The sequence below is a fragment of the Hylobates moloch genome, unplaced genomic scaffold (genome assembly GCF_009828535.3).
Source record: "Hylobates moloch isolate HMO894 unplaced genomic scaffold, HMol_V3 SCAFFOLD_246, whole genome shotgun sequence".
Classification (NCBI taxonomy): Eukaryota; Metazoa; Chordata; class Mammalia; order Primates; family Hylobatidae; genus Hylobates; species Hylobates moloch.
This window is the reverse complement of record NW_026652521.1, coordinates 3,851-30,441: the sequence shown is the minus strand read 5'-3', so window position 1 is coordinate 30,441 and position 26,591 is coordinate 3,851. Positions and strand designations below refer to the sequence as shown.

General features: G+C 43.7%; 1 protein-coding gene and 1 pseudogene across 1 annotated transcript; one reads left to right on the top strand and one right to left on the bottom strand.

The window, feature by feature from the left end:
- Positions 1-114: 114 nt before the first annotated feature.
- LOC116464167 (zinc finger protein 157-like) lies at positions 115-26,238 on the top strand. The gene is made up of 4 exons (XM_058434999.1): positions 115-126; positions 1,820-2,050; positions 25,530-25,656; positions 25,928-26,238. The coding sequence occupies exons 1-4, from the start codon at positions 115-117 to the stop codon at positions 26,065-26,067; spliced, it is 510 nt and encodes a 169-aa protein (XP_058290982.1). The 3' UTR covers positions 26,068-26,238.
- Positions 15,386-18,355, bottom strand: LOC116464168 (phosphatidylinositol 3-kinase regulatory subunit beta-like; annotated as a pseudogene).
- Positions 26,239-26,591: the final 353 nt, after the last annotated feature.

Sequence of the window (26,591 nt, the reverse complement as noted above, 5' to 3'; positions counted from 1 at the left end):
AAGTTAAACTATAGGCTGGGCATGGTGGCTCATGCCTGTAATCCCAGCACTTTGGGAAGCCAAGGTGGGAGGACTGAAGTCAAGACAGCATGCTTTTATCTTCATATCAAGGTCATGAAAGACAAGGTAGGAGCAAGAAACTATTACAAACTGGCCAAGGCTAAGACATAACAAATAAATGTACCGTGATAATGAGAGACAGGACTCGCTGGATTTCCTAAGCCGACTAAGAATTCCCTAAACCTAGCTGGGAAGGTGACCACATCCACCTTTAAACACGGGGCTTGCAACTTAGCTCACACCCAACCAATCAGGTAGTAAAGAGAGCTCACTAAAATGCTAATTAGGCAAAAACAGGAGGTAAAGAAATAGCCAATCAGCTTTTGCCCGAGAGCACAGCGGGAGGGACAATGATCGGGATATAAACCCAGGCATTGGAGCCCGTAACAGCTACCCTCTTTGGGTCCCCTCCCTTTGTATGGGAGCTGTGTTTTCACTCTATTAAATCTTGCAACTGCACTCTCTTCTGGTCCCTGTTTGTTATGGCTTGAGCTGAGTTTTCGCTCGCCATCCACCACTGCTGTTTGCCACCTTTGCAGACCCGCCGCTGACTTCCATCCCTCTGGATCCAGCAGGGTGTCCGCTGTGCTCCTGATCCAGCGAGGTGCCCATTGCCGCTCCCAAGTTGGGCTAAATGCTTGCCATTGTTCCTGCACAGCTAAGTCCCGGGTTTGTCCTAATCGAGCTGAACACTAGTCACTGGGTTCCACGGTTCTCTTCCGTGACCCACGGCTTCTAATAGAGCTCTAACACTCACTGCATAGGCCAAAATTCCATTTCTTGGAATCCATGAGGCCAAGAACCCCAGGTCAGAGAACGTGAGGCTTGCCACCATCTTGGAAGCAGCCCGCCACCATCTTGGGAGCTCTGGGAGCAATGATCCCCGGTAACAATATCCTTGATTGGATGCTGGAACAGAAAAAGGGCATTAGTGGAAGAACTACTTAAGTCTGAATAAACTCTGCAGTTTAGTTAATAGTACTTGTACCCATGTTATTTTCTTAGTTTTGATAAATATACCATGGTCATGTAAAATACTAACACTAGTGGAATTTGGGTGAAAGGCATATAGGAACTATCTTTGCAACTCTTCCGTAAATCTGAAATTATGAGCAAATGAAAAGTTTAAAAAAATGGACAATGACCAAGGAGTTGATTTTTTAAATGAAAAGTTGTAACACACCCGTATGCTCATAGTGTACTGAAAATGCCAGATGTGCACATAAAAGAATGTAAGTGTAGTTCTGGGTAAAGTATGGTTGGTTTTGGGAAATGAGTGCGTGCTTTCTTCTTCAAATTTGTTACTCAAACAGCTTTTTTTTTTCTTTTTTTTTTAACATATAAACAATTTTATGTTTGGGTCTTTAACTGCTAGCTTCTGTTTTTCCTTATTCCAGAGAATAACCATACTGGTCATGGATGTTAGTTTTCTCTTCCAGTCTTTCAGTTAAACGTTACCATGCATGTTCGTGAATGAATTCAAGCACACCTTTCCTTCTCTTGGCTTGTGTCTAAAAGGCACATTGATTTGATCCACAACCTCTGGGGACACTGACAGAATCCTGGTTCCAAGCAGGAGTGGGTAACTGAGACAGTAATCTCAACCCACTATACAAGGCTATTTTGCAGGAGAGCATTGTTTATGATGACCAGCATGATACATAATGGTGAGAAATATACTGAACAATTTACGTGCCAAACACCGGTTTAAGTGCTTTTACAACGTAAGCGCCTCCAATTCTCATAAAACCCCTGCTAGCTAGGCACTATCATTAGCCTCATTTTACAACTGAGGGGTGCGGCCAGAGCAGACCGGCACTGTCTAGCGCCGCTTCCAAGCCCTGCAGCCACCAGCCTAACTCAGGCGGTCGGCGGCTCCCTCTGCGCATGTGCATCTCCGCCTTCCCCTACCGGCGAGTCCTTCCCCGGCCTCCAGTCTCTAGTGGGAAACAATCCCTCGCCTCCGGGTCTACGCGGCGAGGAGTGGCGGGTGAGCCCCGGAGTACTGGGCGAGGGCCAGGGGGTCCCCGCGCTGCCCCGAAGGCGGGCGGGCGGCGGCTGGAGCTCGGCGGTGGGGAGGGACCCCTGGCGCCTGCGGCGTTGAAAGGACGGTAGGGCGAAGGCGTCTCAGTCAGAAGGGGATGAGGTCTGGCGTGGGAACGCGAGTTCCGGGGCTCGCGGGGGTCCGTATACGTCCAGTCCCAGCGCCTGGCGCTCAGCAGTCTTGTAGCAGGGGGTGGGCAATACGCGCTGGCCCGAAGGGGAGGGAACCGGCTGCGGGGGAGGGCACAGCGCGCGCGTGCGTAACGTGTGACGTTTGCCGTGCGCGTGCGCATGGCGTTTGATGTGTGCGTGTGCGCTTTTTGTGCGCTGGGCCGGCGGGGAGGGGGCGGGGCTGCGGGGGAGAACAACTGCGCCAGGTCCGCGACAAATGAATTAGACACAATTATCCACGGGAGACTCGGTTTTCCACTCTGTAAATTACGGATATTAGGAATACTTGCCGCCTTGGGTTGTTTTGAGCACTTTCATTGTTTAGGTGCTGTATTTATTGGGTGTGCGTTCCCTGGGAGAGCCCGGGGTAGACGGCTCCTGCACCGGCCCCAAGGGCCTCTCTGCCGGTGGAGTGCGGGAGCGAAGGGGCTGGCCTAGCTGACCACCGGGGCCCCTTCTGGCTCTGACCGCCCTCGTATCCCAAGTAATTATTTACACGTTGCGCGTTCATTTATGTATTATGTGTAATCATGGCACAGTATCCTGAAGCCGTCGGAGTCTGTGTGCTGGTGCAAGGTCTGGGACAAGTTTAAGAAGAGAGAGGTGAGCTGGAGCTGAGGGGTGGGCGCGCAGGCTAACAGGAGGTCACCTCTGGAGAGTCAGAGGGCAGGGACGGGTGAAAGGCTCACGGCCACAGCGAAGGAAATGCTGTCATCACCCCTCCGCGAACACCTGGCACATCCAGATGAGCTGCTGAGCTTCCTCTTCTCCTGGCCTGATATCCCCGCCGGATGGTAGTGCAGGCAGGTAATACTTGGGTTATCTATTTTGACCTTCTTTGAAAGATGGAAAAACAAAATTGAGTTTGAGGAGGTGATTAGTTCAGATCTTGTCATTCGTTAGAGGCAGAACTGAGATTAGAAGTCACGTCTGCAGTTTCCCGAGCTACTGCTGCCCATTTTGTTACTCTTTATCACAGTTTCTCATTAAAACATCCTTTTGAGGAATTGTTAGCAAGTTAGAACAAACATTTTTAAAATTGCGTTAAATACCCCATCCCTTTTTTTTTAGAGGTTTTTTGCATTATCTGACCTCAGGACATTAATGGTGTTAACAGGTAAATAGATAAACAATATGGCCTGAGTTTTTTTTTTTTCCCCTACAAGGGATTTTGACAAACCCATAGTATTTCTTCCTTTAGATTACTGTTACTTGTTAAACTCATCTTTTCATGTTTTTAATTTTTCTGTGTCACAGAACCTTAATTGGTAATAAATCAATAAGAAATATTTACATTCACTCAGTGAAAAGTGTCATGTCTGAGCTCAGCATATATCGGAGCCACACATGGACACGTAAGTATCTTGTATGTGGAGCTGTATAGGCAGGTGAATCTCCGAACTGCAAGGCCGGCGAAGGCTCTCCTGACATTCTTCCTTTCTAATCCTTCAGCTCTCCCTCCTCCACTAAGAGCAGAAAATGAACAAATCCCAGGTGAGATTCTTGTTTCTTTATTCCCAGTTTGTTTAAAAATGGATTTCTGAAGTTTATAAGGATTTATGTTTTGAAAATGGAAAAATAGAAATAGGCAAAAATTGACATTAAGGGAAATAAAACTGAAGTAGCAAATCCAAAATAGTGCAGTTGGCAAATTAGATGCAGGATTTTTAATTTTGCAGAATTATCCAGGTTATTGTAATGTTATCTCTGATTGTGCTAATAACAATTCTGAAATAAATGCAGTAAATTGTCTATACGTATTTCTTGGTAGAAACAAAGAACACAGTTACAGAGCAGAACTCAGTGCATATGCTTTTCAGGAGACCAAACGCTGAGGTTTGATGGTCCTGCTTGATCCAGGAATAAAACCTTGACGATGTGGAGGAATGGAGGGACTGCATGTCCTCAAAACAGTTTTCCCTGTTTGTGTCAGCTCGTTCTTATTTCTAGGTTGAATCACTGACGGTTCTGACATGTTTCCGTGTTTCTCATTTATGTTTCAATCTGATGAATGCAACCTTGTTCCCTCACCTAAACTCACCTGAATCAGTTCTGGCAAAGGCCACCAAATCATAGTAAAGGCTAGTGGATGTTTTTGCTTTTGCATTACTTGCCTGGTCTGCTGCATATATTGTTAACCATGGTCTTTGTTTGGAGAGTCTCCTGTGTTGGTGTCTATAATGCCACCCTCTGAGCTGTCCTTTCCTAACTTTGATTCCCTCTGTAGTCCTCAAGAAGACATCTTTTCTTTTTGCTCCAGGCATTGCTTATGCGTGCGTTTCCATCCTTAGCCTACTTAGGTTCTTGTCGGTCTGTTTTTCCTGACTGGTTTCATTTTTTTTTTCCTTAATAAAGTGCTTTTGAATTAATAATACATTAGCGTAATAATACATTACTTTTACTTTTTTAAAAGTAAGTGATAACAAAAGATGTACATACATATTCACACTCCCTTCCTCTGTTCATGCAGTTTCTCTAGGTAGGGTGACATTTATTTATCATGCAAACCGAGACATTTTCACTGAGAGCGAAAGAGGTTCTATAAATAATTATGCCGAGACAACTGGCATATATTGGGACAGTCCCAGACATACTGGAATGTATGGTCACCCTACCAAAGATGTCTATTTTTTTTCTAGTTTTTGGTTTACTTTGCCAGTGTTTCTTTATCTAGTTTAAAGAAAATATGTATGTATATTCTTATTTGCTTCCTCAGTTTACTTAAAAAGGAATCTGTTATCTCTAGGGCTTATCAAACCTAGATGTGATTGTGCATCCCTGGCATCTTTTTAAAATGCAGGTTTTGATTTAGTAGCTGTGGATGGGGTCCTTGATTCTGAAGTTCTGATAAACCTCCAGCTTAAGCTAATTCTGATGCTTGACTTATACACTATTTTCCATTATTCCTTTTTCACTTAACAGCATGAAGATGTTTCTGTGACAGAACATGAATGGCATTTTCTCTCTTTTTCACAATTGCATAGTAATTCAAGTCTATAGTTTATTAAACTACTTCCAGCGGTTTGTTGTGACAAATCATGTGGTAATGAATAACCTTGTACATTTATAATTTTGTGTGTATATGTTTTTATATTAAATGAATTCCCAGAACTTGATCAGCTTAGTGGGAATGCCTGTCCTAGAGATAGTATTATTTTGTTTTCCCATTGGCAACGCATGGGAATGCTTATTTCTTCACAGCTCCTCCCATAGAATATGTGGTTCAACTTTTGGATTTGGGGCAACTGATAGGTAAAAAGTGATATTTCATATAGTTTGCATCTGCGATTTTCTTCACTGAGTGAGGTTGAATACCTTTTCGTGTGTCTAAGGCTGTCTTATATTTATTTTTCTGTGAACTTAACTGTTAATATCTTTTGCCTATTTTTCTCTTGGGTTTTCTGGTCTTTTTTCCCCCCAGTGTCTTTCACCCCTATGTATTATGAGTTGCAAGCCATTATTTTTTGGTATATCATTTATCTTTTGCTAATTGTTCATGGTGTTTTTCCCTATGCAGAAATATTTGGTTATTTTTGTTGTCTAGTTTGTTAATCTTTTCCTTATGGTTTTGGACTGATAGCATTTGGAGACATAATTAGAAAGTCCTTCCCACTTAATGATTATAAAGAATCTGCCCATGTAGTCTAATACTTTTATGCATTTTATGTTTAAATCTTTAATCCATTTGGAGTTTACTTGTATGTAAAAACTTAATTAAATTACCACAGTATCATTCCATTTACTCCATCCCCCCATGTGTGCTGTTTTGATGCTTTCTTCTTGTGTTCTGAACCCCACAAGCAAGGTATCTTTAGTATTACGACTTTAGAGAGTGGGTAGGCTTTCGTATTTAGTGAAGTAATTGCCCTTTCCTGTGCTCTTTCTTCCCTTTTGCAGTATCATGCTTCATCTACAGTTATTTGCCTTTACCCCAAAGAAGTTTTATTGTTTCTTGTGCAGATCTTTTCATGACAAATTTCATCATTTTTTTTTGTTGTTGTTTAAAGATGTATTTCTTCAGTTTGAAGGATATTTTCACTAAAGTCAGAATTCTGGAGTGAGAGCTTTTTTTTTTCTTTTGTTTTTAGCACTTTAAAAATACCATTCCAGTGGCCAGGCACGGTGGCTCCTGCCTGTAATCCCAGCACTTTGGGAGGCCGAGGCAGGTGGATCACCTGAGGTCGGGAGTTCGAGACCAGCCTGACCAACATAGAGAAACCCTGTCTCTACTAAAAATACAAAAAAATTAGCCGGGCATGGTGGTGGGCACCTGTAGTCCCAGCTACTCGGGAGGCTGAGGGAGGAGAATGGCGTGAACCTGGGAGGAACAGCTTGCAGTGAGCGGAGATCGCGCCACCGCACTCCAGCCTGGGCGACAGAGCGAGACTCTGTCTCAAAAAAAAAACAAGCAAACAAACAAACAAACAAAACCATTCTGATGACTTCTGGATTGTTGTTTTTATCTTAAATTATCCTCCCCCTTGAAGGCAATTGATCTTTTTTCCTCTGGTTGGTTATGAGATTTTCTCCTTTTGGTTTTTAGCAGTTGTTACTTAATATTACTTGCTTTGGTTTTCTCTATATTTATCCTGTAGTATTTTGGTGGGGGTTGATTCTGAGGTATGATATCCTTGTCAGTTTAAAAATTCTCAGCGTTGGCCTGGTGTGGTGGCTCACGCCTGTAATCCCAGCACTTTGGGAGGCCGAGGTGGGCAGATCACCAGGTCAAGAGATTGAGGGTGAAACCCTGTTTCTACTATAAAGTACAAAAGTTAGCTGGGTGTGGTGGCGCACACCTGTAGTCCCAGCTACTCAGGAGGCTGAGGCAGGAGAGTTGCTTGAACCCAGGAGGCAGAGGTTGCAGTGAGCCGAGATCGCGCCGCTGCACTCCAGCCCAGCAACAGAGCGAGACTCCATCTAAAAAAAAAAAAAAACAAATTCTCTGCCTTTTTTTTTTCATCAAATATTCTCTACTTTCCTTTTGGTACTGCAGTTACACCTATTAGAGCTCTCAGTTCTCTAAAAGAACACAAAATGTGTGTACTGTTTCTATATGAAATATATATATTACATATATAAATAGATATTTATATATAAATATATATTCATAAATATATATATTCATATATAAATATATATGTAATATATAAATATATATATTACATATATATATACACACACACACACACACACACGTAGAGAGAGAGAGAGAGATAGGGTCTTATTCTGTCACCCAGGCTGGAGTGCAGTGACAAATTAGATTCGTTTATCCACCACCAAAGTCAAACTACAGAATAGCTGAATTACCCTGAAGATCTCTCCTGTTGCCCTTTTTATAGCCACAGCTACCTCCATCCTGGCCCTGTCATTCCCCAATCCCAGCCAACCCCTACTCCTCCCTAAATTAACCAGCAACCTACTAATCTGTTTCTGTCCTTTCAAGAATACTACAGAACAGGAATCATATAACATTAACCTCTTTGGGTTAGCTTTTTTCACTCAGTACAATTCCCTGGTGATTCATACAGGTTGTATATGTATCAACAGTTCATTCCTTTTTGTTATTAAGTCCACGGTATAGATATACCACATTTTTTTTTTTTTTGAGATGGAGTTTCACTTTTGTTACCCAGGCTGGAGGGCAATGGCATGATCTCGGCTCACTGCAATCTCTGCCTCCTGTGTTCAAGTGATTCTCCTGCCTCAGACTCCTGAGTAGCTGGGATTACAGGCATGCGCCACCACGCCTGGCTAATTTTGTATTTTTAGTAGAGACGGGGTTTCTCCATGTTGGTTAGGCTGGTCTCAAACTCCGGACCTCCGGTGATCCACCCACCTCAGCCGCCCAGAGTGCTGGGATTACAGACGTGAGCCACCGTGCCTGGCTGTATATATCACAGTTTAACCGTTCACCTGTTGAAGGACATCTGGGTTAATTTCCAATTTTGGGCTATGAAAAATAAAACTGCTGTGAACATGCCATTTTATATTTCCACTAGCCACTGTATGCATGATCCAGTTTCTCTCTATCCTTGCCATCACTTGGTGTTAGCACTGGTTTTTTTCTTTTTTTTTTTTTTTTGGTCATTCTGATGGGTATATAGTGATTTTTTGTGTGTGTTATTTATTTGCATGAAAATCTTTTCATGGGTGTATTTTCTGCCTGTATATTCTCTTCATTGAAATAATCCTTCATGTCTTAGAATTGTAGTGGAAGAATGGTAACTTTTTTTTCTTGAACCCCCATAGGTTCTTAGTTGGAGTGAACCCCTGTAGCAAGAGATAGATTAAGAAGAGAAAAGCAAGTTTATTAACAAGTATATTTCACGTATACATGGGGGACACCCAGAGAATGAGTGTTTCACAAAGAGGTGGCTTTGAATTCCAGCTTATATAGCATCTTCATCCAAGAACAGGAACTTTTTAGAGAAGTGTTAAGGGAAAGGGGCTTGGAATCTCTAGGGCTGGCAACTTGGGGGAAAGCAAATAAATGACTGATACAGGCTAGTTTGTGAAGCTAGTTAATGTAGATTCCCCTGGTACCATCTCTAGGACCATCTATCTAAAGTCTTAAGAACTCTTGCCTAGCCCTAGGCAAAGATTTTCTCTTTTTTTTTTTTTTGTCTAAAAATTATATAGTTTTATATGTTATATTTAAGTACTTCATCTATTTAGAGTTAATTTTTGTATAAGGTATAATGTTTAGATTGAGGCTCAGTTTTTGCCTGTGGGTGTACAATTGCATGCAGCACCATTTGTTAAAAATTTTTTTCAAGAAATTTGTGAAAATTTTACTGAACTGCTTTTGTACCTTTGTCAGAAATCACTTAAGTATATTTGTGTGGGCCTATTTCTGGGTTATCTTCTGTGTTCCGTTGGTGTATGTGTCTGTGCCTCTGCTAATACCACGCTATCTTGATGACTGTGACCATATAGTAAGGTTTAATATTGAACACAGTGTGATTCGTTTTACTTTATTCTTCTTCATAGTTGCTTTAGCTATTCTTAGCACCTGTGCCTTTTATATAAGTTTTAGAATAAGCTTCTCTGTGCTTATAAAAATCCTCATTGGGTTTTGATAGGAATTTCATTAAGATACCGATTTTAAGGGTAAGATTTTTTTTTGACTGACTGCTGTTTTTTTCAGCAAATATCTTTCCTTTCCCTGAAGTTATCATTTTTTTATCTTTCTTAATCTAGTCATTCATTCATTTAGCAACTATTTATGACTGTTCTGTATTACTAAATCTTGTTGAATTGCAAACGCTGTTCAAAGAGAGTTGGTATAGTTTAAATTGCTCACTTGTAATGTGACGGCTGTTTAGTATACAAGGAGCTTTAGGCTCCCTTAGCTGGGCATTTAGGGTAGAGGAAAACAAGCCTGAAGTGCTTTGTTAGCCATTTTTTTTTTTTTTTTTTTTTAGACAGAGTCTCTCACTCTGTGGCCCAGGCTAGAGTGCAGTGGTGTGATCTCAGCTCATTGCAACCTCTGCCCCCCGGGTTCAAGCAATTCTCTTGCCTCAGCCTCCCAAGTAGCTGGGATTACAGGCACCTGCCACTGCGCCTGACTAATTTTTGTATTTTTAGTAGAGATGGGGTTTCACCATCTTGGCCAGGCTGGTCTTGAACTCCTGACCTTGTGATCCACATGCCTTGGCCTTCCAAAGTATTGGGATTACAGGCGTGAACCACTGCGTCCGCCCCCCTGAACTTCTTTATATTTATTTTTATTTCTCTTTTGTACTATCTTCCATGTTCATTCTATTTCTAAAACATCTTTAAGGGTTCTTTGAAAAAAAATTTTTTTTTGAGACAGAGTCTCATTCTGTTGCCCAGGCTGGAGTGCAGTGGTGTGATCTCGGTTCGCTGCAAGCTCTGCCTCCCGGGTTCATGCCATTCTTCTGCCTCAGACTCCCGAGTAGCTGGGACTACAGGCACCCTCCACCAAGCTCGTCTAATTTTTTTTGTATTTTTAGTAGAAACGGGGTTTCACCTTGTTAGCCAGGCTGGCCTTGAACTCCTGACTTCAGGTGATCCACCCGCCTTGGCCTCCCAAAGTGGTGGGATTACAAGGCGTGAGCCACTGTGCCTGGCCGTTTCTTTGAAATATTAAAAAATTTTTTTCACCATTTGTGAAAATTTTACAATTTAACCATGTTTTATTTCTTTCCTTTTTTTTTTTTTTTTTCTTTAGAGACAGGACCTCACTCTGTTACCCAGGCTGGAATACAGTGGTGTAGTAGTCAGTAGTCATAGCCCACTGCAGCCTCAAATCCTGTGCTCAGGTGATCTGCCTTAGTCTTTCAAAGTGCTGGGATTATAGGTGTGAGCCACCATGTCTGGCCTGTTGTTAATTTCTTACTGCTCTTTCTTTCTCCCTGAAGGCTTATGGCAGTGTGTTCTAGGTTTATGGAAGGAATAGTTTTAAAAATCTGTTTGAAGATATTATAATTAATTTTTCATTTCTATTTCTTACATTGATTTGGTTTCTTAGCATTCATTTCTAGCCATCTTGGTGAGTATGCTTTATGTCGTTGCTTTTCCTCAAATATCTAGTAAATCTTTATTTTCCATTCATATTTAAAAGTGAAGAACTAGTTGGATCAGCACAGGTAGCTAATGTGAATTCACTCAGCTGTTGAGAAATGTGTCCTCTATTACTGTCTCCCACAATGGAAAGGCCAATTCAAGGATTGTAGATGAATTGGTAAGGAAACATAATAGGTAAGAAATCTAGCAGGTTTCCTGCCAGAACCCAGAACATCTCCAAGCTGGTGGCTGTGCTTGAAATGGACTTCATGCCTCTGACTTCTGTTTGATCTTACCATTCTGTATCTTTAAGAAATTACTCAAAATGTTTCTTCTGCTGACGGGCTCCTTCCCAGGAGTATTCTTTTTTTTTTTTTTTTTTTTTTTTTTTGAGATGGAGTCTGTCTGGCTTTGTCACCCAGGCTGGAGTGCAGTGGTGTGATCTCGGCTCACTGCAACCTCTGCTTCCCGGGTTCAAGCGATTCTCCTGCCTCAGCCTCCCGAGTAGCTGGGATTACAAGCACTGGCCACCATGAATGGCTAATTTTTGTGTTTTTAATAGAGATGGGGTTTCCCCATGTTGCCAGGCTGGTCTCGAACTCCTGAGCTCAGGCAATCTGTCCATCTCAGCCTCTCGAAGTGCTCAGATTATAGGCATGAGCCACTGTGCCTGGCTGTATTCTTTTTTTTTTTCTTTCGAGAGGGAGTCTCGTTCTGTTGCCCAGGCTGGATGTAGTGCAGTGGTGTGATGTTGACTCACTGCAACTTCCTCCTCCCGGGTTCAAGCGATTCTCCTGCCTCAGCCTCCCAAGTAGCTGGGACTGCGGGTGTGTGCCACTATGCGCAGCTAATTTTTTTTTGTATTTTAGTAGAGATGGGTTTTACCATGTTGGCTAGGCTGGTCTCAAACTCCTGACCTCAGGTGATTCACCTGCCTTGGCCTCCCAAAGTGCTGGGATTGCAGGTGTGAGCCACTGCGCCCTGCCTCTTTTATGTTTCTTCACTGATACTTTTGGAGTTAGGGTAGATAAATATTTCAGACTAGAAATACCCATTCTTCTTTTAGCTTTCTATTTTGGAAAATTGCAAACTTACACAAAAGTGAGAAAATAGTATATTAACCCCCATGTACCTACCCATTCTCAGCTTCCCCAGTTATCAGCTCAGAGCTGTCTCACTTTTACTTTCACCCATTCCTGCTGAGATTATTTTGAATCAAATTCAAGATAAATTTTTTTGTAAACATATCAGTAAGTATCTCTGAAAGTTGAGGCTTTTTCTTAACTTTTAATATGAAAATTTTCAAACAAAATAAACACTTGTATAATTTTTTTTTTTTTTTTTGAGACGGAGTCTCGCTCTTTCACCCAGGCTGGAGTGCAGTGGCGCGTTCTCGGCTCACTGCAGGCTCTGCCCCCTGGGGTTCACGCCATTCTCCTGCCTCAGCCTCCCGCGTAGCTGGGACTACAGGCGCCTGCCACCTCGCCCGGCTAATTTTTTGTATTTTTAGTAGAGACAGGGTTTCACCGTGTTAGCCAGGATGGTGTCGATCTCCTGACCTTGTGATCCGCCCGCCTCGGCCTCCCAAAGTGCTGGGATTACAGGCGTGAGCCACCGCGCCCGGCCACACTTGTATAATTTTTACCTAGATTCAGCAGTTAATGTTTTTGCCGTATTTGCTTTATCTCTCCTCTGTATTTACATTTTATTCTGAAATATATTTGAAAATAAGTTACCCACATTTATAACACTTTACCCCTAAATAACTTGGTATGAATTTCTTTAGCATAAGGACATTTACTTACCTAATCACAATACAATTATCACGCTAAGAAAATGAGCAGTAATCCACACTGTTACCTAAATCCATTGTACTTTAAAGTTTCCCAAAATGAGACAGTGTTTTAAAATAAGAAATAACTAGGATATTAGTGGAGGAGGTTGTAGTGAGGAACCATATCCACAAAATATGTACGTGTATATAGTAATCTTGTGGCCGAGATGGAGCCACTGTACTCCAGCTTGGGTGACAGAGGGAGACTCTGTCTCAAAAAATAAATAAATAAATAAAATAAAAATAAAAAGTTAGCTGGGCGTGGTGGCTCACACCCAGCTACTCAGGAGGCTGAGGTGGGAGGATGAGTTGATCTCAGGAAGTGGAGGTTGCAGTGAGATGAGATTGTGCCACTGCACTCCAGCTTGGGCCACAGAGTGAGTCCCTGTCTCAAACAACAGCAGCAACAACAACAAAACACCACAATACAGTTACCACAACAAAATTTGAAAATTTCTTAATGTATAATTGGTGTTTTCCAGTTTTTGCAGTTTTTTACATTCGTTAAATCAGGATTCAAATATGGTTGAAATGTCTTTTATCTTTAAGACTTTGTGAGTTGTATGTTTCTTCTCCATATCTTTATTTACTGCAGTGTATTTGTTGAAGATTTTCCTTGTTGTGTCACTGTGGTTATGTTTAATGTGTTGCTATGATCCCTGTATTTTCTCTAAGTAGTTCAACTTAATCCCGATTGATGCTTAGGTTTTGGTAAGAATTTATCATAGATTGTGTTGTGTACTTCCATCAGGGCCACATAACATCTCATTGTCCTCTCGGTTTGTTGTTTGTTTTTCTGAGTCAGGATCTTGCTGTGTCCCCTAGGCTGGAGTGCATTGGCTCAGTCATGGCTCACTCCAGCCTTGAATTCCTGGGCTCAAGTGATCCTCCTGCCTTAGCCTACTGAGTAGTTGGAACTACAGGTGCATGCCACTATACCTGTCCAATTAAAAAAATTTTTTTGTAGAGACGGGGTCCTGCTACCAGGTCTTGTTGACCAGGCTGGTCTCGAACTCCTTGGCCCAGGCAATACTCCCATTTTGGCCTCCCAAAGTGCTGGGATTGCAGGAATGAGCCACCGCACCTGGCTTCATTGTCTTTTTGTAATGTTTGAAAGTCATTGATTATTGTCTAAATTTAGTAATTCATTAAAGATTGCAAAATGGTGATATTCGAATTCTATAATTCCTCTTCTGTTACCAAACCAAACTTGGGTCCTCTCACCGTGCACACAGAAAAAGCTAAAACTGACCTTGGGATTTGCAGCAAGAGAAATGGAGGCATTTGTTGAAGGGCATCGGGCAAGGAGAATTAGGTGGTTAACGCCTAAGACCTGTGATCCCTGATGGCTTATAAGCAAAGGTTTTTAAAAGTGATGGTACATTTCAGAAAAGCAGAGGTTACAGGCAAAAATCATACATCAGTACATGAAGGTTATACATTGATTTTGCCAGCTTCCTAAGGTTTGTACCAGTTTACTTTGCCAGCAGCAGTGCATGCATGTTCTTACTCCACACATTCATCCTGAGACTTGGTATTTTATTTTTTATTTTTGCTCTTCTGTTGGGTGTGTTGTGGTACTCTTTTGTGGTTATCCTATAAGTTAAAGTCAGCATTTTTGACATATTATAATGAAATACAAACTATTCATTGTACTACCTAAACCTGTAACTTTGAAACATGTTGACTCCATTTATCCCCCTTCATTTCTAGGCTTTTCAGTCCTTCCTGCCTTTTCATAGTTCTATTTTGGGTCATTTTTTTCTTTTCATGAAAACTCCCTTTGATGTTTCTTATAATGCATATCTGTTGGTTGTTACCACTCTGTTTATGATTTTGGAAATCATAAACAGTAATCTTAAACTTTTATTTTTGCTATATATAGAATTCTACCTTTGAGTTTTTGTTTTTCCTTTCACTTTAAAGTTGTCTTTTCGTGATGTTTTGGGTTTTTACATGGCTGCTTTTAAAGTTCTGTTTTGATTTTGTTTTAGCTTTGGTTTATTCTTTTTTTTTTGACATTTGATGTTTTATATCATATCAATAACAACGTACCATACAAAACCTGCCTCCCAGCTTGTGGGGCAGGCAGTGTGGTGGCCAAGGGCAGCGTAGAAAACCAGGGCTCTTGTCCCAAAAGAGGAGAGGAAAGAGGGTTTTGCAGTCAAGGAAAAACAGAATCAAAACCCAACATGATCCAAGAGAAGCCCTGAATCTGCATCAGAGAGAGGGGCCGTGGGCAGTGTCGCAACTTGGCCACTGCGGTGGCACCAGTATGGGGAGCTGTGATTCCTAGGAGGGGTTGGGGCCAGCTCACGAGTTTATTTATTTATTTTTTGAGACGGAGGAGTCTCCCTCGGTTGCCCAGGCTGGAGTGCAGTGGCACGATCTCTGCTCACTGCAACTTCCATCTCCCAGGTTCAAGAGATTCTCGCACCTCAGCCTCCCAAGTAGCTGGGATTACAGGCCGCCACCACCACGCCTGGCTAATTTTTGTATTTTAGTAGATACGGGGTTTTGCCATTTTGGCCAGGCTGGCCTCCAACTCCTGACCTCAAAAGATCCGCCCGTCTTGGCCTCCCAAAGTGCCGGGATTACAGGCGTGAGCCACCGTGCCTGTCCTGCGAGTTTATTTTTTCAGGGGTGGGTGAACTTCTCGCAGCGGCCCCATTGTGGGAGTAACCCGGTGGCGGGTTTCACTTCGGGGTTTGGAGGGGAAGTTGGAGTCTGTGGGGCGGGTCCCGCCCGGCCCCGAATGTCAGGGCCGAGGTTCTCAGAAGCAGCGGAGTGAAGTTCCTTCCTGCCCTGACCCCAGGTCTATGGCTTAAAAATCAGGGTGCCCCGGCTGGGGCTGCGCAGCCCAGGGGCCCTCTGTAAACATGGCAGTTGCAGCCAGAAGGGGCTTCCGGGACCCCGGGGGACCTGCGGTGGGCAGGGCAGAGGGTCAGGGTGACCAGAGCCATGGAGAGGGCAATGCCCGGGGGACACGGAGATACGGGGTGGGGGAGGCAGGACCCCCAACATGGAGAGAGACGGGGGCCAAGAAAGAGAGAGAAAAGGAGACAGAAGGAGATCTGGAGAATGTGGGAGGGAAGGAGAGAAGGAAAGAGAAAGAGGGTGAGAGAATCCCAGACAAGAGCCAGAGCCGGAGAAATGAGAACTCCTGGATGTGGCTGGTCTGGTCCGTGGCTCCCGCCGCCACAGCCTCCGGTGCAGATGGGCCCAGGGGTGGCTCTGCTTGGGGCGGGTCCTCGGCGCTCAGCGGGCGGCAGGCGGCGGGCCAGGCCCGGGGCGCACACTGGGTGCGCCAGGGTGACGGTGAGCGCATCATTGTGCTGCACTAGGGAGGCGTGCTGGTAGTGCAGCACCAGCTCCTTCAGCGACCCGTACAGGTTGTAGGGCTCCGCGAAGCCGAAGCCGGTGGCTGTGCGGTAGATGACGCAGTGCTTGGTGTCGCCGTCCACTACCACGGAACAGGCGTAGCAGCCCTGCCGGCTGCTCTCGCGGATGAGGAAGGTGCCACCCGCTTGCCGCTCAGCATCTCCTCTGCCTGTGTGCAGTTGATCTTGCCGACGTACCAAGTGCGTTCCTCGTGGTGCGGGAGGTCGTCCTCGTCCTCCATCAGCGCGTACTGGTCCTCAGTCTCATTTTTAATCCCCAGCCACTCCTTGATTTTCTTCTGCCGGTTGCCTTTCTGGGTGAGCCACACGAGGTACTGGTCTCGGATCTTGGGCAGCTGCATGAGGTCCGGCTTGAGGCTGTTCATGTGCTTGTCGATCTCCTGGTTGTCCGAGGCCTGAGTCCGCAGCTGCTGCTCCAGCTTCGTGCGGCTCTCATGGATCTCGGCAATGCGGGACTTGAGACACTCAGAGTTCAGCAGGATCCTCTGCATCTCTTTCTCGTTGCCCTCACGCGGAAGCGCTCCAGGTATTCCTTGCTGCACTTCTCTTGAGTCTGGCCCTGCTCTTCAAAGATCTTAATAGTCTCATTGAAGGCCTCAATTGCGGTAGGCGTCATCTGCAGCTCCTGGAGGAGGGGGCGCAGCTCAGCTCCTCCTGGGACTCCCCAAAAGGCCCTGCGAAGTCCGTGTGTACTCTTCATAGAGCTGGTCATACTCGCGGCTCTTGTCCTGGTACTGCTGGTGATAGACCTTGAGCTGGGCACCCACCGCCTCCACGCTATCCTCCTTGACAATCTGGTCCTGCTGGTATTTGGACACAGGGTAGAGGAGCCGTGTGTCCAGCTTGGCTTGTACTGGGCCAGCGACTCGTGGCGGTAGTGATTGATGAGGTCCACAATGGAGCAGAAGATGAGTGGCTCTGAGAAGCCATAGTGCCCCTCTCGGTGGAAGACCTGGATCAGCTTATTGTTCCCGCCTTTCCTGAGGGTCAGCGTGTACTCGCCCTGGATCTTGCTAGAAGCATCTCGGACTAGGAAGATGCCATTGGGAGTGTCCCGGAGTTTCTCGTTTACCTCCTCCCCTGAAATATCCCCCCAGTACCACTCAGCATCCTTCAGGGAGGGTGGGCTTCCTCCATTGGCCAGGCCTGTGGGGGCCGGCTTTGCCTTGGGGGGTTTAGGCGGCAGCGCTGGGGGCGCAACCTCCTGCTCTTCCAAGTGTTCCTGAAGCAGCTTCTCCACCAGCAGCGCCGGGAAGTCAGGGCTGGGCTCGCTCCCGTCGGGAGCGCCCCCTGGCGGCGGCGAGGACCGCGGCGGCGCGCGCAGCAGCAGCAGCGGCCAGAAGGTGGCGCCCAGGGCCAGGTCGCGGCGGGCCGCTCGGCCCAGGTGCTGGAGCAGGAAGCGCAGCGTGAGTGCGCGGTGCAGCGGCAGCATCGGTGGCTCCAGTGCAGGTCCCGGCGCGCCTCGGCTGAGGCCTCGGGGGTCACGAGTGGCGCGGGCAGTACCAGCAGGAAGCTCTTAATGCCGTCAGCCAGGGCTGCCACGTCCCACTGATCTACGTCGCTCAGGGACCAGTCTGTACGCGGTGTGGGCAGCTCCGGCCGGTAGTGAGATTCGCTGTCCAGCCCTGTCTTTTCAATGGCCTCCACAAGCTTCACCAGAAGAGGGGGAGCCACATCAGGTGGGGAGAACTGCTCGGGCAAGTCGGGGAGTGTGAGGCCTGGCTCAGGGGCCCCATCACGGGGCCTGGTGGGCAGTGGGCGGGGGCCCCATGGGCGAGGGCCGGGCCAGGGCCACGGGCCCCAGGAACTCCACGTAGGTGTCAGGGAAGTCACCTCGCTGCCGTGTGCGCTTGTTGAGGCCGGGCATCCAGCCCACGCTCTGTGGACAGCGCTCACCACCCTCGGCCACGCCCAGTGCCTGCAAGGCCGCCCGGCTCACTACCAGCACGTCGCAGGGCAGCAGCTCCAGGTCCCCCGGCCGCTCCCGGCAGAACGGGTACAGAGCGCGGTACTGGAAGCCCTCAGGGCCCGCCATGGCCGCGTGGGTGGGGTGGGGTCTGGATGGTTAGGTGGCTGCTTGGAGCCCCACTGGCCCCATTGGCTGGAGCAGGGCTGGGAGGGTCCGCTGGGTTGGCTTGGGGTGCTGGGACCTCTATCTCCAGCCGTCACAGGCGACCACGGGGGCCGCTTATTCCTCGCTTCAAATTATTCCATGAACCATACAAGGGCCACTCGTCGCTGGGTCCACCACTCATCAACTGGTGGGAGGGAGTTGGTGGCGTGGTGTCTGGTCACTGGGCCATTGAGTCCTCCATCAGCAGGTGAGGCTGGGGCAGGCCACTCACGCCCTCACACGGAGGGCCATGGGCGCCCAAGGCTGGCAGCTCTGCTGGCTGCACCAGACGAGGGAGCCAAGGGTGCAGGCTGCCACCATGCTCGGCCAGCCGAGGACGCCGACCTGGTCGTGGCCGCCACTGCTGCCGCAGCCGCCGTCACACCAAGCCGAGCCCGCCCCGTGGCTCCACTGCGGCCACCTTCGCCGCAGCCGCGAGATCCCCGTCTCCGCCGCCGCCTTGGTTCCCAGCGGCCTCAGCTTTGGTTTATTCTTAAGATCCACTGAACTCTGTGAATGTGACTTAATTTTTTGCGTGAGCTTTTTTTTTTTTTAATCCATTCTGCCAATCTCTGCCTTTTTGTTGGAAGAATTTAACCTATTTCAAATTAAAGTTGGCCGGGCATGGTGGCTCTTGCCCATAATCCCAGCACTTTGGAAGGCTAAGGCAGGTGAATCGCTTGAGTCCAGGAGTTCGAGACCAGCCTGACATGGCAAATCCGTCTCTACAAAAAATACAAAAATTAGCCCAGTGTGGTGGCACGCGCCTGGAGTCCCAGCTCCTCAGGAAGTTCAGGTGGAAGGATCGCTTGAGCCAGCCCCCCCGGGAGGCAGAGGTTGCAGTGAGCCTAGTTGGAGCCATTGAACTCCAGCCTGAGCCACAGAGTGAGACCCCATCTCCAAAAAAAACAAGAAAGAGAGAGAAGGAGGGAAGGAGAAGGAAGGAAAGGGGAAAGGGGGAAGGAAAAGGGGAGGGGAAGAAAGAAGGAAGGGGAAGGGAAGAAGGAAGGGGGGAGGGAAGGAGAAGGGGAGTGAAAGGGAAGGGGAGAGGGAAGGGAAGGGTAAAGGAAAGGAAGAAAAGAGTTAAAGTTTCTAGCAAGGAAGGACTGACTTCTGCCAGTTGCTATTTTTTTCTTGCTAATTTTTTGTTCATTTCTTTCACTGCTCTATTTAGCTGATTTTTTGTAGCATATTTTGATTTACTTCTCATTTCCTTTCCGGTATATTTTAAGATATTTTGTTGGTGTTTACCACGGAGATTAACAATGAACATTCCACATTTATAACAATCTAGTTTAAATACCAGTTTTGTCTCAGTATCATACAAAAACTCTGCTCCTATACAGCTGCCTTCTCCCTATGTTGTTGTTGCTACAGATTATATCCTTATACATTGTGTGCTGAATAACATAGATTTATAATTATTGTGTATGCATTTTCCTAAACTCTTTTAGGAAATAAAGATTGGAGTTACAAACTACAAATTGGAGTTACAAACTACAAAATGCTGGCTTTTGTACTTACATTTTTTTTTTTTACTAGAGCTCTTTATTCATACAGCTTTGAGTTATGAAGATCTTTTCATTTCAACCTTCCATTTAGTATTTTCTGTAGGGCAGGGTTTATGATAATGAGTTCTCTTGGCTTTTATCTGGAATGTTTTACTTTTTCTTTCATTTTTGAAGGATCAATTTGCCAGGTTTACAATTCCTGGCTGGCAGGATTTTTATTTTTGTTTTTTCCCCTCAACACTTTAAAGATGCTGTCCCACTGCCTTCTGGTCTCTGTGGTGTCTGACCTCTGTGGTTGTTACTTGGCTTTTGATAGTTTGATAATAATGTACCTCAGTGGATCTCTTTGAATTTTTCTTACTTGGAGTTTGTTGAGCTTTGTGGATGTAAGATTTGTGTTATTGATAGAATTTGGGCAGTTTTTAGCCCTTATTTCTTTGAGTAATCTTTCTCCCCATTTCTCTCTCTTTTTTCCTTCTGGGACTCCTGTAATTGTATGATAGTCCACTCAAAGGTGTCCCACAGGTCCCTTAGGCTCTATTCACATTTCTTTATTTTTTTTTTTTTCTGTTCTGCTCCTCATACCAGATTACTTCAATTTTTATATCCTCCAATTCATGATTCTTTCAGCTGTCTGCTCAAATGGGTTGTTAAAACCTCTAGTGGATTTTTAAATTTCGGTCGTTTTACTTTTCAGCTTTAGATTTTCTACTTGGTTTCTTTTTACAGTTTCCAACTCAGTTCAGACATTGTTGGCCTCATTTCTTTTAGTTATTTGTCATTTTTGATGACATTTAAGGTAATTTATTTAAAATCTTTGTTTAGTAAGTCCAATATCTGGGCTTCCTTAAGGAAGGAATTTGTTTTCCTTGAGTAGGCTCTGTATTCTTGTGTCTTTGAATACCTTCTACTTTTTTGTTGGAAATTGGACATTTGAATATTTTAATATGGTAAGTCTGGAAATCAGATTTTTACCCTTCCCCAAGGTTTGCTGTTTTTCTTTTTTCTTTTTTTTTTTTTTTTTTTTTGAGACAGAGTCTTGCTGTGTCGCCAGGCTGGAGTGCAGCGGTGCAATCTCAGCTCACTGCAACCTCAGCCTCCCGGGTTCAAGCAATTCTCCTACATCAGCCTCCCTTGTAGCTGGGACTACAGGCATGCACCACCACGCCCAGCTAATTTTTGTATTTCTTTTTTTAGTAGAGATGGGGTTTCACCATGTTGGCCAGGATGGTCTTTACCTCTTGACCTCCCAAAGTGCTGGGATTAAAGGCATGAGCCACCATGCTTAGCCGCATGCTATTTTTATAGTCTGGTTTCCTTGTTCTATGTGTGTCACTGAAGTCTCTGTTCCTTAGCTTGCTTTCAGCTAATGTTTTTACAGAGATTTCTTTGAATCCCTTGTGCTAAAGACAACAAATAAACATCTCTCAGTCTTTGCACATTGACTCTGCGCTGGGGTACTCTAACATTTAGCCAGGCTGTTTACAACCTTGCTTTAGCCTTGGTGTCCTGATTGCACTGAACCTCGAGAATAGCTGGAGGTGAAAGCCTGTAGCCTTCTTAAGGCTTGTGAGTATACATTCTGCCTTGGGTATGTGTCTGGATTTCTAATTTTCTCAGTATATATGGGGTGTTTTGAAAGCCCAAATTTCTCAAAGAAACCCTCTCCAGGTTTTCTTCTCAGGCCTTAAGTGGTGTACTATATGTCTCAACCATTATCCTCTGCTGCAGACGACTGCAGATATTTTGTTCCCCTTACAGTGTTTTTGAGCAAGGACTATTTTTTTCTATCCTAAATGAGTTCTGAGTTAGGTGAAACAGAGACAAGCATATTGCATCACTCCTTCAGGTATTTCCCACATAGTTGGAACAGATAAACAATTCTTTGTAAGTAAGGTCTGCTCTGGTCCCTCTAGAATCAAGGACCAGGGACCCACACTTGGAACGCGGGCTACCATCTCAAGTAGCTGTTACCAAAGCAAGGAGGGTTGGGGTAAAGGCAAGTAGAAGTGCCACAAAGCTTTCCTACCATTTTGAAGTTGCCTTTTTTTTTTTTTTCTTTCTGATTTGGCATGTACTTGGTTGCAGTCAGCCTTTGACCTTTTCACAATTCTGACAAAGTTTATTCTGACAGTTTCTGCTTGTTTTTTGATGTCTCCGAGGGGACCTGAGCTTGGTGCCGCCTACTTCTCCATTTTGCTGACATCATTCCACTTTGTTAATCTTGTCCTCTTACATGTTTCTTTCTTATTATATAAACTTTTTGCTTTAGAAGAGTTTTAGACTTATGGGAAAGTTGTGAAGACAGTACAAAGAGTTTCCATATACATCCCATAGACACAGTTTCATTAACATCTTATATTAATGTAGTACATTTGTCACAATTAATGAAACAATACTGATATGTTATTAAGTAATGACCACTTTATTGGGATTTTCTTAATTTTTCCCTAATGTAATTTTTCTGTTCCAGGATGCCCACATTCTACTTAGTCATCATGTCTCCTTAGGCTCTTCTTGGCTGTGACAGTTTCTCAGACTTTCCTTGTTTTTGATAACCTTGACAATTTTGAGGGGTTCAAGTCAGGTGTTTTGTAGAATGTCCCTCAGTTGATATTTGTCTACTGTCTTCCTCATGATTAGACTGAGGTTAGGGTTTCTTAGAGGAAGACCACAGAGGTAGTGTCATTCATTCACATCATATCAAGGGAAAATGCTATGAGCATGATTTATCACTGTTGATTACCTGGTGGAGGTAGTGTGGCCATGTTTCTCCACTGTAAAGTTGCTCCTTTGTCCTTTGTTTTCAACTGTATTCTTTGGAATGAAGTGGAGAGTTATGCTACACCTCCTTGATGGCAGAGTATCCATATAAATTATTAGGAATTCTGTGCAGGAGATTTATCTGTTCTTTTGTGTTTATTTAATCATTTATTTATATTAGTATGAACTCATTGCTAGTTATTTTATACTTTGGTTATAATCCAACACTACCTTGTTCATTTTGTTGCTCCAACTCCTTCAGCTTGACCATGAGGCTGTGTTTTCAATTGATTCCTGTGTCCCTTTGACATAGCCCATTATTGTGTTTTCGTTTGAGTACTTTCTCATTTTCTGGTACCAGAAGTGATTTCAGGCTCAGTATATATGTGCTTTGCCCCAGCCCTAGAAGCAGCTGGTTTTCAAAGGAGCACTGGTTTTCTTTCTTTTTTTTTTTTTTTTTTTTGAGACGGAGTCTCAGATCACTGCAACCTCTGTCTTCCGGTTTGGGTGATTCTCCTTCCTCAGCCTCCCAAGTAGCTGGGATTACAGGTGTGTACCACTACACCCAGCTAATTTAAATTGTTTAAGTTAAATTCTTTGTATTTTATTTAATTCTTTGTAAGAAATTGCCAAGCTGTCTTCCACAGGTGCTGTATCATTTTGCATTCCCACCAATTGTGAATCAAAATTCCTATTATTCTGTATCTGAACCTAAAATTGATATTGTCATTGTTTTGGATTTAACCATTTTAATAAATGTTATGGTATCTCATTTTTGTTTCTGTAATGACACATGATGGTGAGCACTGTTCATATGTGTATTTGCTATTGGTCTGTCTTTGGTGATGTGTCTATTCAGATCTTTTGCCTATTTTTCAAGTTGCATAATTTGTGTTCTTATTATTGAGTTTTGAGGGTTCTTTTGCATATTTTGGTTCTAACACTTTTTTAGGTGTTTGCAAATATTTTTTCTCAGTCTGTGGTTTGTTTTTTCGTTTTTGTAAAAGCATCTTTTGCAGAGCAAAACATGAATTTGATGCTATAAATTTCTCTGTGAACTACTGTCTCTGCATCCCATAAATTTTGATAAGTAGTATTTTCATTTAAAACATTTAGAAATTTCTTTGGAGACTTCCTCTTTGATCTATAGGTATTTATATGTTGTTTAGCTTTCAGGTATTTGGAGGATTTTTCAGCCATGTCTTGCTTATTGGTTTCTATTTAATTCCATTGTAGTCTGAGAACATGCTTTTTTTATGATAGCTATTGCATTGTTTGTTAAGGTGTGTTTTATGGCCCAAAATATGTTCTGTGTTGGCGAATGTTACATGTGAACACGAACAGAATGATAGATTGTATATTTTATTGTTTGGGATGAAGTATTGTATAAATGTCACTTAGATCAAGTTGGTTGATAGTACTATTTTGGGTCTTATATGTACTTACTGATTTTCTGCCTGCTTGATCCATCAGTACTTAGAGTGGTGTTAAGTCTCCAATTATGGTGTATATTTCCAAGTTCTCCTTTTACTTCTATCAGTTTTTGCCTTATGTATTTTGATAGTCTTTTGTTAAATGCATAAATGTTTCAGATTTTGTCTTCTTTAATATGATTTTGAACCCATCCAGTAAGCTCTTAATTTCAGATATTGTACTTTTCAGCTCTAGAATGTCCATTTTATGTATGTGTGTGTGTGCACATGTGTGTGTGTGTATACATGTATTAGAGGTGTCTGAGACCACCCCCAGATTATTAATGATTCCCTAGGATGACTCAGCATATATTGGAGCATGGCATTAGAAACCAAAATTGGGGTGCTAGATGTGCCAGTTGTTACTGATGTATTGTTTCTTGTAGACCCATAGTCATACTTATGGCCATGATTTATTATAGTGAAAGGATACAAAGCAAAATCAGCGAAATTCCTAGAGTTTTCCCTCAATGGAGTCTCACAGAACACACTTCTCTAGCAATGACATGTGACAACGCACATAAAATGTGTACCAAGGAAACTCACTAGACATTTGGTGCCCAGAATTTTTATTAGAGGCTGGTCACATAGGCACTTTCTGCCTATTATGTACCAAAATTCTAGACTCCCAGAAGCAATGCACATACTGAGTATAAACCATATTACTTATACAAACAGCTTAGGCTCAGTGAGCCATTCTTATCAGAGAAGGTTAAGGTCAGAACCTTTCTGAAATCCAAGTTCCCAAATGCCCATCAGCGGTGATCTTTTGTAGCAGACCTTTCAGAGGTTAGTAGTCTCAGGCTTGCTGTATTAACCTTTTTCTATATAACACACATACCATGTATGTGTTGAACTTCTCTCATTTTCTCATTTATTTTGTTAATATTTTCTTCTGTTTTGTTGAACATATTAATTATAATTCATTTTGAAGTTCTTGTTTGTTAATTCTACTATCTTGGTCACCTGTGAATTTGCTTTTTTTTTTTTCATTGTCCCTATCTCTTCACATACCATGAAATTTTTTTACTAGATACCAAATATTGTGTTTAAAAACAGAAACATTGGAAACATTGGTGGAAGCTCCAGAAGATGATCTCATTGAACGGAGAGGATTCATCCTTTTCTCTGATGGGCATGTAGACTGCGGGGCAGTCACTTGAATCAATATGTGCTGAGCTTGGTCATATTCCTTTCGTATTCATTTCAATCCCATTATTTTAACAGCAAAGTTTTACTTCCTTGATGACAGTTAACTTGGTAATGTAAAAGATAATATGAAACCACTAATATTTCCTCTGTAACTTCAATCTCCCTAGTACACACTGCTAGTTCCTGCAGTGTGCAACTTAATAAATGTTATTCTGTGTATCTCCTTATCAGGTCATAAGCACTCTGGGAACAGGGACCATGTTTGTCTGTTTTCACCAGTGGGATTTGCAGCAGCTAGCACAATTCCAGACCCTTAGTAGAAACTCAATTTATACAAGGTATTTTGTATTCTATATAGTATAGCACAGAGGGAGGTAACTTGTCATTTTTTAGTAAACTCTAAAGAGATTAGTTCTCTTAAATTTTTTCTATATCATCTAGTTCTGACCATTTCATGTAAAACAGAGTATACTATTACAGGAACAAGTGTCATTCAAGGATGTATGTGTGGACTTCACTCAGGAAGAGTGGTATCTGCTGGACCCTGCTCAGAAGATACTATACAGAGATGTGATCCTGGAAAATTATAGCAATCTTGTCTCAGTAGGTAAGGAGTTTTTTTCCCCCATGGCTATCAATTGCATGCATTTACTAGTTGATGCCCTGTAGTTTTCTGATGTAAAGCTTGAGATTGAAGGCTCTGAGATGACTGATCCCATTTGGCCACCATAAAGGTGTTCTTCCCTCCTCAGGGATTGGTTCATTTGTGCACCTTCTTTGAGTAGCTGGTGAAGCTCTGCCTTTCTTCCCCATCATGTATTCAAAGCCCCTGAAACCAAGCTAGTTAGCTCCAGTCCTGTGGTATTTTCTCTTAACAGGGTATTGCATTACTAAACCAGAAGTGATCTTTAAGATCGAGCAAGGAGAAGAGCCCTGGATATTAGAGAAAGGATTCCCAAGCCAGTGCCACCCAGGTGAGTTAGTGATTTCAAGGCAGATGAAAGCCAGAGGAAATTAGAACTTAGGTAATTGGTTTAGGATTTGTCACCTTTGGAATATTTTTCACAAATATCTATTTTTAGCCCCAGACCTTTGGAAATGATCAAAAACAATTGGCCTACATCCCTGTTACCTTAATCACTCCTCCATATGTTATTCTCACTCATAAATGCTTTTCTTGGCTGGGTGCGGTGGCTCACGCCTGTAATCCCAGCACCTTGGGAGGCTGAGGAAGGCAGGCGGATCTTGAGGTCAAGAGATCGAGACCATTCTGGCCAACATGGCGAAACCCCGTCTCTACTAAAAATATGAAAAATTAGCTGGGTGTGGTGGTACGTGCCTGTAGTCCTAGCTACTCGGGAGGCTGAGACAGGAGAACCATGTGAACCTGGGAGGCAGAGGTTGCAGTGAGCTGAGATTGCACCACTGTACTCCAGCCTGGCGACAGAGTGAGACTCAGTCTCAAAAAAAAAAAAAAAAAAAAAAAAACAAAAAAAAAACTTTTTGTTTTTTGTTTTTTTTTTACATTTTAAAGTATTTTAC

Coding starts and splice junctions, on each gene's coding strand:
- LOC116464167 (XM_058434999.1), top strand. Junction 2,051..25,529: donor TACGCGGCGAGGAGTGGCGG/GTGAGCCCCGGA, acceptor ATACTATTACAG/GAACAAGTGTCATTCAAGGA. Junction 25,657..25,927: donor TAGCAATCTTGTCTCAGTAG/GTAAGGAGTTTT, acceptor TTCTCTTAACAG/GGTATTGCATTACTAAACCA.